General features: G+C 36.8%; 1 protein-coding gene across 2 annotated transcripts in view; it reads left to right on the forward strand.

Annotated features, from left to right (window-relative positions):
• CYB5R4 (cytochrome b5 reductase 4) overlaps positions 1–20,636 on the forward strand; it is a 140,145-nt gene that overhangs the window by 9,638 nt on the left and 109,871 nt on the right. For both annotated transcript variants that reach the window (XM_066254151.1, XM_066254159.1), the window contains exon 3: positions 20,212–20,312. In XM_066254151.1, the coding sequence (XP_066110248.1) occupies positions 20,212–20,312 (101 nt within the window). The remainder of the gene's footprint in view (positions 1–20,211; positions 20,313–20,636) is intronic.

A 20,636-nucleotide genomic window follows, 5' to 3' on the forward strand; every position in this document is an offset into this window, starting at 1 on the left:
GCTTTTTATCTCTCTCTTAAGAACTAAAGGTGAGCCACGCTCAAGCCGGATGAGCCTATGCAAAGACCTCGGAGTTTTGAACCTGGGTACTCTGCATCCTAGGCCGATGCTCTGTCTATTGCACCGTCGCCTGGTCAGGCTAGTGGCTCTGCTTTTAAAAAATTTAGTGGATCGTGTTCTCCAAATGGGATTATAATTTAGAAATGAACATGCTTTGATTTAATGCTGATTGTCATGTAAACTGAAGAGGTCTGCTTGCAACTCCGGAAAAAGTGACTTTGAATGGATATTTTTTGTGTTTCATATTTTAAAAATCAGAAATTGATTCTAAGAAGTAATTTGTAGCCCTTTTATATTGGTTTCCTAAATTTCTAGGTTCACTTACAGGAAACCTTTTTAAAATTGACTTGATAGTAGGGTTTTTCTTTTTTTTAATTATTATTACTATTTTTTGGTTCATCTGTGACTCTCCACCCTCAAGCTGGATCACCACAGGCCTCCCTCCTACTCATACATAGCCCTCAAGGCCAGTCATTGTATTTTTAAAAAATATCTTTTTGTTGTTTGATTTTTAGAAAGAGTGGGGAGGGGAGAGAGAGAGGGAAAACCATTGACTTGTTGTTCCACTTAGTTGTGCATTCATTGGTTGCCTCTTGTATATTCCTGGACTGGGAATGCAACCACAACTCTGGTATATTGGGACAACCCGAACCAACTGAGCTACCCTGCCAGGGCCTGCCCTCATTGTATTTAAGTCATAATTGCCAGTGTGCTGCAAGTGCTGATGGTAGTGTAAGTGAATAATACAGTCGATCCTCATTATTAATGGAGTCCAAATTTTCAAATTTGCCTACTTACTAAAATTTGTTTGTAACCCCAAAATTCATAGCTCACAGTGCTTTCATAGTCATTTGCAGACATGCACAGTACAGTGAAAAATTTATGTCATCTGTTTCTAGCTGAGGTCTAACAAGGCAATGTTCTGCTCTCTTGTTTCAGCCTTCATACTGTAAACAGATTTCTTCCTTGCAGTCTATATGGTGCCATGTTTTTCATATTTTGTGCTTTTTGTTGGAGAAAACACCTATGTTAGGTAAGCTTTGTTCAAGCATGAAATGCAGTGCTGTTGGCTGTGAGTTCATTGTTTGTATTCATTAATAAGGTGTCTTTAAACAGAAACACACCTTAAACAAGGTTATGTCTTGGTTGGTTTACAAAAAATGTTGTGACCAGATGCTTATAGGAACCTAACCTTGTATTTTCACCTAAGAGCAGTGAGTGGTACATTGTTCACTAGTTCAGTATTCACAGTGAGTTTATAGAACATGACTTCTGTGAATAAAGATATTGACTGTATTTTTTAGGCTTTTTTTATTTATACTGAAGTAATAAAGTAAAGGTATAAAATAAATTTTATACCTTTTAGGTTAGATCCAAACCCATCAAGAATAGAGCTGATTTTTCAAACATAAATTTAGTTTTCCTTAGCTCCAAGCTTTAGTTCTATTTTGAGAAACTGCAGTATTGTTTGTTTTTAGCAGAGAAACTTTTTCTAATTTTTTTTCTAGAAACAGCCTTTCAAATTTGGAACTAATGTTTTAATTTCTAGTGGAGTATATTATGGTAATATAGAGTGTATCAAATCAATAATACATTGCTATCACAGTTTGCTAAACTCTTCTATAGTTCGTCCACTTTGTGTATGATCCACATTGCTTTTTTCTTGACAGCAGAAATTTGAACTATATTCTTCTGCTTTCACTTACTTGGTTAGGATACAAACCAGTATTTTTACTGGTACAATTCTCTTTATTCATCCATTTCTAATCTATCCATAGATTTTTCAGGTTTCCCATCTAACCACTAATACAGATAACCAAGTCTTTGTTGATTTTGTTAGTTCTGTCCTGCTGACATCCAAGACTTTGCTTTCTTTTATTCCATCTTATCTGCTCTACTGTCATTTACTCTCTTCCTTTTTTTTTTCCCTTTCTTTTTTTTTTTAAACTCTTCCTCTCTCTGTACCTCCTGTCCATTCACTAATAATGGAATAGAGGAAGAAAAACTGTGGTTCTGGAGTGTTTGGTGGAACAAACTTCAGCCAACATTTTGAATTTTCTTTATAGGAAAGCTTTGGATTACAAATTCAATTTTAAAGAAAGATACAGGGTTATTCACATTTTCTTTGGTTCTTGTGTTAATTTTTTAAAATTTTTTGTGTGAATTTGTTAATTTCATCTCCGTTATTGATCATACTGGCATAAAGTTGTTTATAATATTCCCTTATTTCTTTATTGTATGTGGGTTTATGGTGATATGCCCTCTTTTATTCCTGATATTGGCAATTTTTGGTTTCCCTCTTTTTTTTTCTCTCAGTCTTACTAAAAGTTGACCAGTTTTATAAACTTACAGTTTTGATTTTCTCTGTTACTTGTACATTTTCTGTTTTGTTGATTTCTAGTCTTATTGGAGACTATTTTAAGATTGTTTTTCCTTCCAGCATTGGCATCAGTGTATTTATGGAGATAAGTTGGGAGAACTCTCATATTTATGGTGAATTTCTGAATTACTTGATAGTGGAAAATTCTGTGTTATGATTTTATCCCAATTTATGTTTTAGCTGTTGCCATTATTCCTTTTCCACAAATTTTGCTTTCTTGAACTTGGTACCTAGTCGGACAATTTTCACCTTTTTAAAATTAAAATCATATATATAGCTCAATACTCTTTATAAGAAGTGTTCTCTGTTTTTAAATACCTTAGCAGGTTGATGATGTGTCAAATCTGTGCTATGTACAAAGTGTTTTTCACAACAAACCGATGAAGTAGGTTAGGTACTCTGTCTACTGCACAGATGAGGGGCACTGAAGTTTGAGGAATCCTTGTTTTCCAGATGAGGAGACTGAAGCTGAGAAAGTCTGTCAATGGAGATTGATGGATATAACTAACAGAAACTCCCGTCTAATCTGGTTTAAGTAGAAAACAAAAATTGACTGAAAAGTTACAGGTAGAGCTGACTTGAGTTGAAGGTTGGTGCAAGGGTTCAGAGAGTGTCCCCAAGACCTGCTTTCAACTACCTTTTAGTTTCCCTTCTGAGATTGCTCCATTTTAGGACTAACTATAGAAAAAGATGACTACTGCAACTCTCACCCTACTTATTTTCAGGTACTATCCCACTTATCTAATAGCTAAAATGAAAATCTTGGAATTGGCTTCGATGGGCAGTTTTGAACATTGCTGTAACAATTCTATTTAGGGGGAAATGATTTACTTACATAATCACTTAAACTTAGGTCACAAGCTTCATCCTATAGCTCAGTTGTGGCCAAACTGAAGCATACATGACTGAGAGTTGGGGAGAGCATGGCTCCTTGTAAAAATAGTGACTGTGTTGCTGAAAGGGGACTGGATGTTGGTAAAGAAAATGTTAATGAGAATAAAGTAACTTGCTGAAGAAATAGCTAATGAGAATGGAGCCTCTGTTTTAACCTAGGCAGCGTGATTGAGCTATTATGCTTAAACTATACAACCTTCAGTTTTATCGTTTTCAACTCTAGATTTAATCATGGTTTAGCATTTGTATATTATTTTCTTTGAGTGCCATATGTAAATTAATTCATTAAGAAATTAGTATGGGATGCCTATTACTTGTAGTTCTTCTCTCATGCTAATTAACAATATTAATTAACAGTTATACAGGATATCCTTCTGAGACAGTTTTAAATTTTAGTAATTTAATGAAATACAGTTTTTTTGTGTGACTATATGTAGCTGTCATTCATAAAAAATAGAGAAGAGATTTTAACTTTTTTTAATCTTAGTTAATTTATTTAATAAATATTTCTTGAGGGTCTACTATGTGTCATGTACTCTACTAGGTACTGGGAAGTAACATGGACATTGAAAACAGAGATGGCCCCTACTCTTACGTATTGTAATATCCAGTCTGGAGGGGAACAGGCAGTGTTAACCTAGTCTGCTGGGTATTGTGAAGAAGAGGTATGCTGTGCTGAGTGAAGGCTGTAGAAGATTGAGTCTAGATTTGAAGGATAAATGGGAGGTAAGCAGGTGAAGTGGAATGGAAACAGTATTCCAGGCTCCAGGAAAAACATGTGCAAAGGCTGGGTGGTGTGATTGTTGAGAGAGAGGGAGAGCGAACATACTAACACACACACACACACACACACACACTCTCTCTCTCTCTCTCACTGTGAATATAAAGAACATAAAGCTAGTGGTGTCTTTTATCCTCTCTCTCTCTCTCATCAGAAAGACAAACTCCTTTCAAAGACATCATTCTTTCTAAGACACTCTCTTTTCTAGGGGTAATCAGTTCCTTTATGTGCTCTATTCTCTCTAGCCTTGTCTCTGATCTTGGGCAGTTGGTTGCTCATCCTGCATTGTTTAATATTCTCAGTTCTTTCCTTTCTTTCTTCCAATGTACTCTTTCTTCAATCTCCTCATCTTTGAAGACCTGATACTGGCCCTCTTTGACTTTGTTTTCTTCCTCAGCATTTAGTGTAGGACCTCTGTTACAACTTCTATAACAATTTTTGGCCACTTTTTATATTTCTGTCTTTACATTTAAATTTTATTTTAGGATACTAATATACTGCTTCTCTCCATAACTCTAGTGGTTAGTGGTCACTAAATGTTATTTAAATTATGGATAAGACTTTAAAACCACATTATGGTAGGGATGTCTTAATACTTTCACAAAATAGTGATCATTTGAGGGACTTTGGTTTTATTGCTATTTCCAGACTCTTGGCTCCTGGATTTAGGTTATATACAAGTTCCTTAATCAGAAACTTTGTTATTTATGAACAATTTTCTAAAATATAATAATGGTAATTTTTTCATTTTAGAGCCTCATTTTAGAATGTGAGATCATATGATCTCATTCTTTTGTACAGCTTCATATTTCCTTTTGGGGGGTTTGTGCACTGTAGTGATAGGTAAATTTTGAAAACTTCTTAAGAACCATTTTGTTATTAAATTATTTTTAACTAAACTTTTTATTTTGAAAAAAGCTTTAGATTTACAAAAAAATTTGCAAGATTGATAAATGAACCCTAAACTCTTCACCTTCCTGGATTTACCCATTGTTGATATAATCATCATTATATTTTAATTAATTCATTTTATCTGCACCCTTAATGTGTTCTTTGTTCCTCTTTGTCTTCACTTTAGTAGTTCTAAGTTTATTAGATACATTTTTATCAGTCTATCTTCAAATAATGTTATTTCACATGTACTTATCATATACTTGTTTTACTCTCCTATGACTTGTGCTATTGTTACTCATTTTATTTCTATGCATGCTGTAAACCCCACAATATGTTATTATTTTTGCTTTAGTCACTTATCTTTTAAAGATATTAAGATAATAAAAAAATTTTTTTATACTTACAACACTTTTACCATTTTCAGTGCTTGTTATTCTTTTGTGTTGACCCAGATTTCTTCTGAATAACTTTTAACATTTTAGTGCAGGTCTGCTATCAGTGAATTCCCTCAGGTTTTGTTCATCTGAAAACATCTTTCTTGTGCCTTTATTTTAAATATATATATATATTTAACAATATATATATTGTTTGGGGTATAAAATTCTAGGTTGACAGGTTTTTCCTCCCTCAGCACTTTAAAATTGTCCTTTGACCTTCTCTTTGCCATAGATGAGAACTCTTAACTCTCTTGTCATTCTAAACTTTTTTCCTATAGTTTGTAAGTTTTCTTATTTGCTTGTAAGATTTTTATCTTTGGTTTTCAACAGTTGGACTATGATTTGATTTTCCTGTATTTTGCTTTGGGATTCATTAATTAATTTTGGGAAGTTTCTGCTTATTATCTCCTCAAGTATTTCTACTTTTTCCTACTTTCTTTTCTTGGATTCTAATTATAGGTACATTAGACTGTGGTGTTCTGTAGCTCTTAGATGCACCATTGTACTTTTTTACTCATTTTTTCTCTTTATATTTCAGTTGATAATTTCTGTCGACCTTCCCTTAAGTTTACTAATTCTTCCCTTTATTGTGTCAAGTCTGCTGATAAGCCCACCCAAGGAATTGTACATTTTGATATATTTTTAATTTTTAGTATTTTTATTAGACTCCTTTTTATAGTTTTCATCTTTCTGAAATTTCCCATTTGTTAATAAGTGCCATCCACATTTTCTGATAGATATTTTAAGATGCTATTTATAGTAATTTTAACATCTCTGTCTGTTAGTTCCAGCATATGCACCATCTCTAAGTCTGGTTGTATTGCTGTTTTTCTTTCTTAGCATGAGTTATTTTACCTTGTTAAAAAATGTGTCATTGCTTTTGATTGAATGTTACACATTGCATATAGATGAACAGTAGAACTTATACTTTTTCTGGCAGACAATTAAGTTGACATAATCTAGTTAATTGTTGAGCTGGGTTTAGTGTTTATTGTTGATACTGATAACCATCAGTGCACCACAGACTTCACATTCCTTCAACAGTTGCATTACTGCTACCTTATTTGTTTTATGGATCTAGCAGTACTAGAGGATTTTTCTCATTGTTACTGTTTACTCTTAGCTGACAGCTTGCCATACATACCTGTGTAGAGCCACTCTTCATACTCTTGTTCCTCTTCCCATGGTAGACTGACTGCTCTTGTGTATTACTTGTTGCAAGACTTGTGGAGGCAAAAGGGGTTTTGCAGTTTTCATATTTTAGCCTCTGTTTTAGGTAGGTCCTGTGCATCTGAGTTCCAGGGGCTGAATGAACTTTCTCAGTATTTCTGTCACATCCCAGGGGTGATTTTCTCTGCCACCTACTCAAGGGAGGATCTAGAATACAGGCAGGCTTTTTTTTTTTTTTGCCTTGTCCCCCTAAAACAGCTTAGTTGTCTTATATCAATAAGGGAGGAGGAGGATAGGGCATAAATTGTAGGGATGAGCAAGTTTTCTGCTTTTGTTCCAGTGCTAAAAGACCTCTGTTTCATATCTGTGCAGGACCTGTCACGAGTGGGCTTTCTTGCCCTCTTCCAGTGTTCTGCTTGCATTTGCTTAATGTCAGTACAGAGTAAAGGAGGTGTGTTTCCTACGTACCCTTTCCAGCAACCACTCATCTCTTCCTGATGTCAGTGCAGGGACTTGAGGGTGAGAGTCTTTAATGTCCCTTTCCAATAACAGACAACTTGCCACATCAGGGTTCAACCTAGGGCAGGGATGAATTTCTTGCTCCTACCGCAGGAACAGCTGATAACCACCTTGCACTCATGCAGGCCCAAAGTGGTACTTTTCTTGGTACTCCTGCTCTACCTTTAAATATTGGAGCAGGTACTATATACATCTCTGCCACCAATGGGCCTGTCTCAGGTCTTCCCTGCCTACATTATTTCTAATGAACATCTCCTGAGGTGGACTATGAAAAAAAAGGATTATCGATAGGTGCAGAATCCCCTTGTGTCTGAGGCTCTTAGGGTTCTATAATAAATTGGCACTTGTGCATGCTTGGCCTTTAAAGCATTTGTTACAATTTCACATGTTTTAGAACGATGTCTCTTTTTCCCATTCTCTGTCTAAGAGAAATAATTCATATGTCAGGACTCCTCAGAGGGTCTTGTCACTCTTTGGAGTTTAGATAATTGTTGCCTTATGACCTCACCTCACTGATGGGCTCAAAAACTTAATGAATTTTTATGGATTTTCTGGCTTTTTTAAAATATTTTTTTTTATTAAGAGTAGGAACAAGTTCTTCCTGTGGTTTTCTACTTCTTAAAATTTATCATCATATCTTTATTAATCTTTGCAGCTGACTTGTTTTGGAAAATAGGAAATAACCCAAAGCATAGGGACATATTTGACTTTTTTTTTCCTAAGTAACTAATAATAGGATGGTTAAGTGCTGGTAGATGTCACTGGTAGACCTCAGCCATAGAGGAAAATGATCCCATGGAATAGGAAAAAGGTCGAGGAAGGCAGGAAATTGAATCCTTTAAAGAGAGGGTGTCTTGTTTAATAGTGATGGAAGTTGTAAATTCAGTTTCCTAATAGTGAATGTGGCTACTGCTAGTGACATTTGGTCATTATTCCCCTTAGGTTAGGAGAAGTTTGTGTTTTTTTTCCAAAATATTCAGAGTGTAACTGACTGTTCAGAATGTGGTTTATTTTTAATGCTTTTACTGGTCAATTTCCTTCTGGTTTAATGTCAGGGCTGTTTTCCCTAAAACTAATAATGCCTTATAAGATAAATTTGATAATTATGCCCAGTTGACCTTCTGAAGTGTTTAGAGGCCTAGAGACCTTTATCACATTCTGATTAAATTTTCCTGTGCAAACAGGCATTCAGACCATGGTTCTTTGAACTCTTTTAAGTCAGTTGAACTGGCCATCATTGAAGTTGTTTGGTGCAGTTAGAAGCTCTAAGTTATTCAAGGCTATTGTTACCTGGCCCTTTTCTAATTTCTGTGAAGTAGTGCTAGTCTCATTTCTGGTCTTTTTTTTTTTTTTTTCCTATTAAAAACTGTACCAGAGCTTGGCAATTTAATGAGTGACTTTGTCACTAATTTTAATGTTAGAGGCTTTCCTCAAATGTCTGTCCTTTCATCATGAGAGTGATGGACCAGAAAGCTTTTTTTTTTTTATAAATAAATTTTTATTTTAATGGGGTGACATCAATAAATCAGGGTACATATATTCAAAGAAAACATGTCCAGGTTATCGTCATTCAGTTCTGTTGCATACCCATCACCCAAAGAGAGATTGTCCTCCGTCACCTATCTAGTTTTCTTTGTACCCCTCTCGCTCCCCCTCCCCCTCCCCCTCCCCCTCTTCCCTCTTTCCCTCCCCCCCGCCCCCGTAACCACCACACTCTTGTCCATGTCTCTTAGTCTCATTTTTATGTCCCACCAATGTATGGAATCCTGCAGTTCTTGTTTTTTTCTGATTTACTTATTTCATTCCATATAATGTTATCAAGATCCCACCATTTTGTTGTAAGTGATCCGATGTCGTCATTTCTTATGACTGAATAGTATACCATGATGTATATGTGCCACATCTTATTTATCTAGTCTTCTATTTTTTTTTTTTTTACAGTGATTAAAGCCTTTAAGCAAACTCTTGGCCAATACAGCAAGAATCCATCAAAGAGTAGTGTCCTTAACATGTTCACCAAGTCCAAGTTGGCCCCAACACCATGCCAAATCCCTGAATAATGCAACCCAACCCCAGTTCAGTCTGTTAGGAGCTGTCACAAGGAGCAGGAGTCCAGGAAAAGTCTACATCCAGGAAAAGTCTGCATGGCACTGGAATTGTTGTCACAATTCTGTACTTTGCAGCTCACGTCCAAGTCACAATGACTGCTGCTTCTAGCTGGTAATGATTCAGGTAGATTGGAAAAGCCATCTGCAGCATGTGTGGATATGGAGCTTCTGTTCTCCTCTGCCTGGAGAGATGAGACCAGGTTGCTTTTCCCTGGAGCTCTGCGACTGTGGCATGGTAAAGAGAACCTTGGGATACACTAAGCTAGGTGGCAAAGGTAGATTCATAATAGAAGTTGGCAAAAGGGGGAAAGAGAGCTCTAAATTAGGAGTAGGTCCCAGCCTGAAATATGAGTGGGGCATTGAGGTAGGAGGAAAAAGGAAACACTATATATTAAGCAAAGCAGCAGAAAATAGGACTATCAACACCCACAACAGAGATCTTCGAGAGAAGAATAAAAAACCTGACTATTCAGGCAAGACATAGTTAAATGGCCCTTGTGCAAATGAGATCAGTTTACCTGCTTCTTGGAAGAAATACCCTAGGCTCGTCCACAGTGTCGTAGATGGGGCTGACGGCCCTGGGCACCTACAGCCTTCAGTGGCAAACCCCAGCATTCTGGGCAAGGTTAGGTCATAGGTGGCTGGAGCAGGGCTTGAAGAGACTGAACCCTCCCTTAGAGGAGCAAGGGGGGAGCCTACCTTCCAGTGTCCCTGTTTCCTCACAGCAGAGGCATGTAAGTCTGGAAGGCTTTAGCTCAATGACCTTCCTTCCTTTCCTCTATTGAAGCAGGACCCAGATGGCATCCTATGAGACCCCTTTGGGGCATTGGAGCCTTAAGGGTGTATCCTAAAAGCTGGTAGTTCCCCTGATCTCTATTGGGCTTTTTCTACCTCTAGGTATCTTAAAAGCCATGCTCAGAAGATCTCGCTGAGGGGTTTGAGGATCCCCATCCGCTTATATAAATCTTTAGCATAGGGACCTTGGTAGCTCCTGCTACCTCAATAATGCATTGTGCAGACCCAGTTACTTGGAAATCAGATAATCCTGTATGCGTAGACCAATGGCCCCTTTCTTAGGGCAGCTGCTCAATTGGTACAAGAGCAGCTACAGCTTGGGCACATTGAACCATCTAATAGCCCATTGAATACACTTCCATATTTTGATCTTGTTGCCTCCTGGATTATCAAGGGGCATAGGCGACCCTTACAGCTTATAGGTTTTGAGCCTCAAAATTATTGTTGTTCCTTTTTTCAAAGGATCAACAACAATGGCTCTGGGAAACTTCCACTAAATGGCAAATCGCTCTTGCAAATCAATGGACAACTTTATACTGAAACAGTCAACTTAAAATCAGCTCAAAGTCTAGAATTATATGCCATTATCATGGCTTTTCAGCATTTGCCATACTCCTCCTTTAATCTATATACAGACAGCAAATATTTACTTATGATGTTTCCACTATAAAGACTGCTGTCTTAGGGACAAATGCTGATGAACTATTTCAGCAGTTCCTCCTTCTTCAAAGACTTGTATGTCAACATAGAGCTCCATGTTTCATAGGACATGCTCGAGCTCACTCCATGCTTCTTGGAGCTTTAGCACAAGGGAATGCCCTTTTTTTTTTTCTTTTCTTTTTTTTTTTTGGATTTTTCTGAAGTTGGAAATGAGGAGGCAATCAGACAGACTCCCGCATGCGCCCGGCAGGGATCCACTCGGCACACCTACCAGGGGGGAATGCTCTGCCCATCTGGGGTGTTGCTCTGTTGCAACCAGAGCCATTCTAGTGCCTGAGGCAGAGGCCACGGGGCCATCCTTATTGCCCAGGGTGGCTTTGCTCCGGTGGAGTCTTGGCTGCAGGAGGGGAAGAGAGAGACAGAGAGGAAGGAGAGGGGAGAGGTGGAGAGGCAGATGGGTGCTTCTTCTGTGTGCTCTGGCCGGGAATCGAACCCGGGAATCCTGCACACCAGGCCGATGCTCCACCACTGAGCCAACCGGCCAGGGCCTAGGAATGCCCTTGTTGATCAAGCTACCCAAAAGAAAATTATTTGGAGCAACCATGACAGATTGAGCAATTCAGTCTCATACTATTCATCACCAGAACGCTGCAGCCCTGTGTAAACAGTTTCAACTTTCTCGGGAAGCAGCATGGCAGATTGGGAAATCCTGTGCAAGGGGTCCTATACTACAATCTGCCCCTTCATTTGGAATTAACCCTCAAGGACCCCTACCAGGACAACTTTGGCAAATGGATGTTACTTATATACCTTCATCTGACAAACAGTCCTATGTCCACGTTATAGTGGATACATATTCTGGATTTATAGTAACCTCTGTCAGAACAGGGGAGGCTGCTAAGCATGTTATAGCTCATTGTCTGTATGCATTGTTCTATTACTGGATTTCCTAAACTGGCTAAACTGAAAAGGCTCCTGCATATGGAGCAAAAGCATTTACTGTATTTTGTCATGCTTACAATCTTTAAAGTTAAGGTATTATTAAAGTGTACCCAGCAAATATTTTAAGGTTAATTTAAAAAAAAAATTTTAAAGGGGGTAGTCATATCCTGGAACTCCTACGGGTCTACCATATCATGCTTTTTACTTAAAAAAATTTTTAATTTCTTTTGAAGGCTGATGAACAGGAGACGTCAAATCTTTTTCACATGCAAACTACTACCTTCTTTATTTCATCCAGCTAATAACACTGTTTTGTCTTTTTCCAAATAGCACCAGAAAGCTTAATGGAAGTTTTGTGTGTAAGAATTTTTTTTATGAATTGACTAGTGGCATTAATAGAGGTCTCTAGGCTATTATGTGTAAGTCTTTTCTCTTGAGCTGAAATCCTCCAACTATCTGTAAGTGTTCTGGGGGTCACTTGGGGAAAGAGAGCTGATCGGACAAGTAGTAGGAGGTGAATCTTAGTGTAGATTTTGACATACAGACTTTTGCTTCTTGTTTTGAGTTTTAAACCTTTACCCAGTAAGTGTGTCTGTTTCCCTGTGTGTAATGTCTCTCTGGTTCATCCTGTCTGGAGAGTAAACCTGCACATCTTGCAGGGTTAGAAAGGGACTTGTTACTTGGTTGTATGGGACAAGGAAGGGGGTTTCAGGGTCATACTACTGCTTGTATTGAAATTGAGGTCCTCTGGTGCCCTAACTTTCAGAACTACTTGGAGTCTCTGGTTTCTGCATCTTTTGGGGGTTCTGTTGCATATGTTGGCTTTTTTATAGGTACTCCTCCAATTTACACATAGGCCTTATTTCACCTTTTTTTTCATTCTGCTAAGTATTTAATTGCATGTGTATTTGGTTTTTAGTTTTACAAAACTTTCTTGCTGCCATCTCTACTTTTGATTTCTGTGACTTTATCAGTTTTATGTTTTTTGTAAAGTCATCTTAGAATGTTTCAAGAGTGTGAGAGGTAAATGAATGCTTTTAATCCCAAAGCGCTAAGATACTCGACCATCCAACACCTCAGAAGCCTATATTCTAGTTACTATTCTTACATACCAAGTCCACGTTTACTGTATTTTTAATTTTTTTAGATTTTTATTTATTGATTTTTGAAGAGAAAGAGAGAAAGAGAGGGGGAGGGAGAAAGTAGGGGGAGAAGTGGGAAGCATCAACTCATAGTAGTTGCTTCCTGTATGTGCCTTGACCTGGCAAGCCCAGGGGTTTGAACCGGCGACTTAAGCATTCCAGGTCAATGCTTTATCCACTGTGCCACCACAGGTCAGGCATGCCACATTTACTTTAAATCATTATAAAGTCCATTTATCTTATATTAATTTATTTTCCACTGGTCTCCTTTGAAATTAGCAAAGTATTATTGCCTAGTTTTCTAAAATAATATGCAGGGTTCTGCTTTTGGTTATAGCCAGTTGGACTAATGCTCCAGATAATACCAACTATGTAAACTCAGGGCAACGTATTAAAAAAAAAATCTTGAAGCACTGGTGAGCAATCAGAAGCAGGCAAAAATTAGAGGGTGAGGGTCATCTGTATTTAGAAGAAGAAACTGTTACTACCTGGAGATCCCATTTGTTATGGCATTTAAATTGAGGTCATGCCCAGATTGGTCCCAGGAGGGTGGCTGAAACTCAAATGGAGATTTTGAGTCTTACTGACTTGAAGAACTAGATGACAGAATTTGGGGCCTTTAGACCAACTAGAAAGTGAAGGAGAAAATCTGGAAAAAGGGGGATCCAGAGAGGAATATAAACTTTCTAAATCTTGCTTAAGGATAGACTCTAAGCAGCCCAACTAAGGCTAAAAGGATTAAACAGAAGTTTCAGTTTTCTCTCCCTCAAAAGGGAAAGAGAGTTAGAAGTTAGTCAAGTTAATTTACTGCTGAAATAGTCAGTACTTTTTGGAGGAATGTAGCAGAATCCAGAGTGTCTACAATATATTATCTGCAATGACCAGAATATAACTAAAGTTTCTATACATGTTCAAGAGAAAAGGCAATTATGAGAGACAGACACTGAGATGATCCAGATGTTGAATTTTAGTTCACTAGAATGTCAAAGCACTTACAGTGTGTCCGTAAAGTCATGGTGCACTTTTGACCGGTCACAGGAAAGCAACAAAAGATGATAGAAATGTGAAATCTGCACCAAATAAAAGGAAAACTCTCCCAGTTTCATACCTATTCAGTGCAGTTCAATGCAGGCTCACACATAGATTTTTTAGGGCTCCTTTGTTAGCTATCCCGTATAGGCTCTACAGACTCGTCACTGACTGATGGCCTACCAGAACGGGGTTTCTCCACCAAACTGCCGGTTTCCTTCAACTGCTTATCCCACCGAGTAATGTTTTCCTACATGGTGGTGTTTCATTATAAACATGCCGATATTTACATTGCACTTTCGTCACGGATTCAAATTGAGCGAGCCACAGAACACACTGAACTTTCCTCTGTACCGTCCACGTCTCGACTGGCATGGCTGTGGGTGCTCCGCTGTATACACGATGTTATGTCAACATCTGCGCATGTGCACATGCTGCCACATCATCCTACAGAAACTGGGAGGGTTTTCCTTTTATTTGGTGCAGATTTCACATTTCTACAGTCTTTTGTTGCTTTCCTGTGACCGGTCTAAAGTGCACCATGACTTTACGGACACATTGTATTATAACTATAACTCAAGGAAGTAAAGGGGTGTGTGTGTGTGTAAAATGAATGCTTAAATAGGAAATCTCAGCAGAGAAATAGAAACTATAAAAAATGGGAATCTAGAATTGAAAAATATAATATGTGAAGTAAAAAATTTTACCAAATGAGCCTAATAGCAAACTGGAGGTAACAGAAGGAAGACTTAATGAGCATGCAGATAAGTTCATTAAAATAATTTAGTCCTAATAATAGAAAGGAAAATGTATATAAAATGAACAAAGGCCCAGGGACCTATAGGATGAAATAAAAATGTCTGGTATACGTAGTTAACTTCCAGAAGGAGAGGAGTGGGAGAAGGGAACAGAAAAATATTTAGAGAAAAACTGGCTAAAAATTCCCCAAATTTAGTAAAGGACATAATATTGTCAATATGGGATTTTAGAAAATCCAAGCATGATCAATACAAAGAAATTTACATAGTGGCATATTATATTCAAACTGAAGGAAAAAAAGGATAAAATCTTGAAATCCGCCAGAAAAAAGTACACCTGCAAACAATAAAAATGATCATTGAAGAGAGAAAAAAACCTGTCAACCCTAAGTTCTGTATCTTTAAAAATATAGACTTTTTTAAGGGTAAAGATGAAATAAAGACTTTTTTGATTAACAAAAACAGAATTTAGTACCAAAAGACCAACTCTAAAGAGATCTAAAAGAAGTCCATTAGATTGAAAGGTAATGACACCAGGTAGAGAAGTTCTGATCTTCAGGAAATGGTAAATATGTGAGTAAAGAGAAAGATTACATTTTATTTCCTTTTTAAAAAGGCATGACTGTTTAAAGTAAAAATTGTAATATTATACTGTGATGTTACATAAAGTATAGGGATGGAGAGTGGTAAATGGTCCTTATATTAAATGTGAAGGGATGAACAATATTAACTCAAGTAAGCTAGTTAAAGTTAAAAGTTAAGGTTATATATTGTACTTCTTGACAGCCGCTTAAAATATAATGCTAAGAGATGCAGCTAAAAAACCAATAATATGGGATTCTAAAATAATGTTTTTTGTTTAACCCAGAAGAAGTCAAGGAAATAGAGGAACACAAACACAAACAGAAAATTTGCAGGGTTGGGATGAGAAAGAAAACTTGGGGCTAGGGAGGGAAACTAATAAAATGATAACTCGAAATTCAGAAATTCAGAAAGAATGTTTGTGCCTGATAAAATTTCAGAAGAGATGAAGCAAGCATTAATGGAACTGAATGAAAATTAAAATCCATAATCATTGTTGCATATTTTAACATCCCCTCTTAGCAATTGTTAGAACTAGATAAACATCAGTAGACATAAAGAAAATGTGCAATGTCTCTAACTGAACACAAGATGGCAAAGTAGTCACAGTGCTTGCAAACGTGTATTTGAATACAGTGAAATACGACGTTCTTTTATTATGTGAACATACCTTTTGTCTTTATTTATTTAGAGCTAACAAAATGAGCAGTGGTGATTGGTGAAATAAATAGGAGTACTGCAGTATAGTGCCATAATACTTGGCACATGTATAATAGGCATTAAATAAATTTTTGTTGAATGAATATAATATAGGGCTTTGAAATTAAATTTGTGAATAAATTTTAAAATAAAAATTATTTTAAAATTACAAAAATACTGCTTTTACGTAGAGCAGTAAGTTCTCAAACTTTTTGGTTTAAGTTCTCTTTATTCTTTTAAAAATATTGAGGGCCCCAAAGAGCTTTGTTTATGATGATTCTATTGATGCTTACCTTTTAGAAATTAAAATTAAGAAATTTAAATAATATTTTTAAATTAACTTAAAAGCTAGAAATAAACTATATTATCATAAATAATATATATTTTATGAAAATTATATTTTACAAAAACAAAAATTAATGAGAAAATTGGTATTATTTAACATAAATTCTTGGCAAATATTTTTATTGTATGGTTTAATAGATGACAACTATATTCTCATGTCATCTTCTGTATTTAATCTTCTACACTCATGAAAGAATGAGAGTTTTAAAAACAAAATTTTTTCATTGATTGAGAGGTGAATCTTATACTGAATGAGAGAACAGACTAAAAATTACCTTTCGAGTTCTCACAGTCTTAAGACTGTCCTTCTGTCATTGAATTGGCAATATAAGTTTCTAACAGTACAGAACACTGAATGGTCATTTTAAATTGGGTAATTTTTATTCTAAGAACTTACTTGAGAGCTCACAGTTCCAGATATATAACACAAAAGAGATAATTTAGTGTTGAAGTATTAGAACAAGTACTTCCCAAAGAACTCAGTATAGCTGTTGTTCTGAATGTGAGTTTTCAATTGCACTGCTAGGGTGAATTATCTGTAGAATGTACCTGTGAATAGTCCAGGGCATTTAAAATTGATGTATTTAAACATTAGAGAGTGCCTGACCTGTGGTGGCGCAGTGGATAAAGCTTCAACCTGGAAATACTGAAGTTGCCGGTTCAAAACCCTGGGCTTGCCTAGTCAAGGCACATATGGGAGTTGATGCTTCCTGTTCCTCCCCCCCCCCTTCTCTGTAATAAATAAATAAAATCTTAAAAAACAACAACAAAAAAAAACATTAGAGTATATGTTCCTAACAGAACTGTTATATTTTAATGTTGCTGCTGGCCCCTCCTTCCCCTTCTCCTCCTTCTTCTTTCCCCCTTTTTTAATACTATTTTTCCCAATTTCATTGAGAAATAATTGATAATAACATTGTATATATTTAAGGTGTACATTATTTGGTATATGTATGTATTGTGAAATTAAGTTGCTTTTCTTAGCATTAGTCATTTTAAAATTACCACTCAGTGCTTTGTATTGTCAGAAACTTATACTGCCTTTTATTGTATCAACTCCTGGTTAGAGTTTAAAAACAAAATACAAAGCAAAATAAAATATTAGTGTACAGGAGATAAGCAAGCAGATAGACAGACAGATTCCCTAAACCTTCCTCTGCCACTGAAGGTCACTCATGTAAATGATCTGAAAGCACCATTCATGATGTTTCATGAACCTAATTCTGACTGTTTTTGTTCTTACTGTCAATATTAGGATTTAGGTTTTGCTGAATTAAAAAATTAGCGGCAAATTGAGGTAGTGTCTATGGGCCCATAAATTCTATTTATATTTAATGGACAATCAGTTGTGCAGATCTGCCACACCTGAGCAATTAGAGCTATAGGAAGAAGTTAATTATGTCATTGCAAAATTTAGAGAGTTGCAAAATTAGTTTCTAAAAACCAGGTGGTAAGAACTTATAGGAAGCAAAAAGCGTGCACAGGAGAGATTGCTGTCTAAAAGCCATGTATAATACAAATAGAATACAATAAAGCAGGAAGGAAAAGCATAAAATTAAATTCTTTGCATTTGTTTTCTTCTGCCATATTCAAAGGTTCAACTTTTAGTTGTTAGGAAATGCTTTTGAAAAGAAAAAAAGGAACAAGAGGGAGGCAGAAAGCCTCTGGACCAGTAAAAATACACCAATTGGCAATAGGGGGCAGGTTTTAAGTCTGAAAATCAGCAAAAACACTGCCAGGTGTGATTGTATCTAATAGTCATCATTCCTTATAGTGAGGGATTTTATAGACATTCCTAGTTTTGTCTGTTAACAGGGGTCTCAAACTCGCGGCCCACGGGCCGCATGCGGCCCGCCCACCAATTTTGTGCGGCTGAAGACTGGCCCGCAGACTAATCCACGAAGTTTGATTAGTCTGCGGGCCGCACAAAATTGGTGGGCGGGCCGCGAGTTTGAGACCCCTGGTTTAGACGATGGGAAGTTCTTTAGGTTTGGACCCTAGTCTATCAGAAAGAAAAGGAAGATTATCAGAGGATAAGTGTCAGTTTAAAGAGTTTGGAGGAAGCAGAGAACACATGTGGGGCATTTCAGGCTTTATATGTCCATCATTGATACAGATGTTAAAGCTTCCTGTTTATCTTCCTGCTGGTTGCTGAAAGACATGAAATGCCATCACAGAAGGTTAGATGATCATGTGTTACAGATTTCATGTTCTTGAGAAACTATAGAACTTCTTGAAATTCTCTTATTTGAAAGGGATTTCTCTGTTTTAAAAAGCTTATTGGGAATAATTTTTATCCTAATCCTTATTCCAGCATTTGTGGTTTGTGGATTTTAGAGCATTAAACAATAGGGTAAATTCTTTCTAAGTTTTGTGGGGAATGGCATATGGGAAGGGGAAGGGAGAAGACTTCACCTGTTCTTTTCTTTGTTTTCAGACTTATTTTGAGGACTGCTGAAAAAGATTTTGTGAATTTACTTCTTTTTGTTGCCTAAATTGCCTTTGACCAATTTTATAAAGAGAGTCTGACTGGTCATTATGGTGGAAAAACTGCAGTAGTTTTCTTGGGTCTGAAATTCAATTTTTTCTTTTATTCCAAGATCATTATATAGGATGAACATTTTAAATTATATTAAGGCTATTTAAATCCATGGAAGTCACCATATAAAGAGGGAATAGTCCTAGATATAAGAAACCTAGTTCTTCTCATTGTACTTGTGAGGTGTCTTTAGGGCTGGATTTGCCTATTACCTAGTTTTCAAGTAAAAGATTAAAAAGCAACTCACTTCCTTGGTAAGGCTGTTCGTTGAGCTGTTCTTTATTTATTGTTCCCTATGCCTTTTTCTGAAAAGGTAAAACTATGGTTAAATATAATATATAAACAGATAAAATGAATATATGTTGGAGGTAAAAGGATTATTAAGATCTAAATGATAATCTTTGTTCCTTGGGCATTGGCAGGAAAGAATTATGCTTGCTTTCACATGAAATTCCTGAGTGGCCCAGTCACCATTGCTCTGCCTTTCCTGTGATGATCAAACATATGGATGAGAGCTCAATTTTTTTCCATAGGATTCTTCTACCAGGGCAGTAGAAGATCAGGGAGTGGAAATGAGAGAAAGAAGAAGAGAGAGAGAGATATGAGATAGATACCTTGCAAGCAGAGGCACTAACTGTCTTAGCAGTCTTTTCAGGGATGTTTGCATAGTGAACAACCTTGGATGGTAGTAGAGCTAGTGTTTTCTTACTGCTCAGTATATTAATGTTTACTTACTGCTCAGTATATTAATGTTTACTTTCAGAACAAAGGGCAAATATACTTACTTGCTCATCATAAAAGATTTGTGTTTCCTAAGCTCCGAGTTTCTCTCCTGTCATGCAGGACATCGAGTGTTCAGGTGTTATCTGGTCCTCATCACATAGCTTTGTGGGAATTGGGGTTTACGGAACTGATACACATGCTGATATTCTAGTTGCTGCTACTGATGTGTGTACTAAACTGTCCTATGCCTCTAACCTAGGAGTCTCGTATTTTCTTACAAGACCCCTGAAAGTGGCAGGCTAATGTACTAGCTTGCAAATAAGGTGAAATCTCAGACCTTATAGTCTTAATACTTCAATGTAGCAAATAGGATGTATTTAGAAAGATTTATTGGAACTTATATTTGTAGTTTGTTCAATTTTTTTTAAGTGAGAGGAAGGGAGATAGAGACAGACTCCTACATGCGTCCTGACTATAATCGTCTGGAGCCGATGCTCAAATCAACCCAGCTATCCTCAGTGCCCTGGACCCATGCTCGAACCAATCGAGCCACTGGCTGCAAGAGGGGAAAAGGGAGAGAAAGAGAGAAAAAGAAGTAGATGGTCACTTCTCCTTTGTGCCCTGACCGGGGATCATACCTGGGACATACACATGCTGAGCTGATGCTCTGTCTGCTGAGCCAACCGGCTGGGGCCAATTTGTACAATTTTTAAGAAATTCATGTAAGATATTATTTCTCCTTGCTTTGACATAGGGTATGTTTATAATGTCAGCCCCTATATGGAATATCATCCTGGTGGAGAAGATGAACTGATGAAAGCAGCAGGGTCAGATGGCACGGACCTTTTTGATCAGGTAAGGTGCTGAAGGTAGTCAGAGTATAACAATGGAAGAGTATACTCTCAGATCTAGCAGTATGAATTGTAGAAAAAAAATAGTTGCATAAATTTCAGATGTGTTTTCGCTTGACTTTTGAAGTGTGGGAAGATGCTCATAAGTGACAACTGTTCATTCAATTTGCTTTTAAATTATTTTACTAAAATTTTAAAGATGATTTCAAATCTGTGTTGAGGAGTCTACACTTAAGTGCTTACTGCCTATGCTGGCAGTTGTTTACTCAGGTTTGATCAGTTTTGATGATGATGACTGACTTATGGGAGGCAGTGACAATTAGAGGAA

This window comes from Saccopteryx bilineata, chromosome 1 (genome assembly GCF_036850765.1).
Source record: "Saccopteryx bilineata isolate mSacBil1 chromosome 1, mSacBil1_pri_phased_curated, whole genome shotgun sequence".
Classification (NCBI taxonomy): domain Eukaryota; kingdom Metazoa; phylum Chordata; class Mammalia; order Chiroptera; family Emballonuridae; genus Saccopteryx; species Saccopteryx bilineata.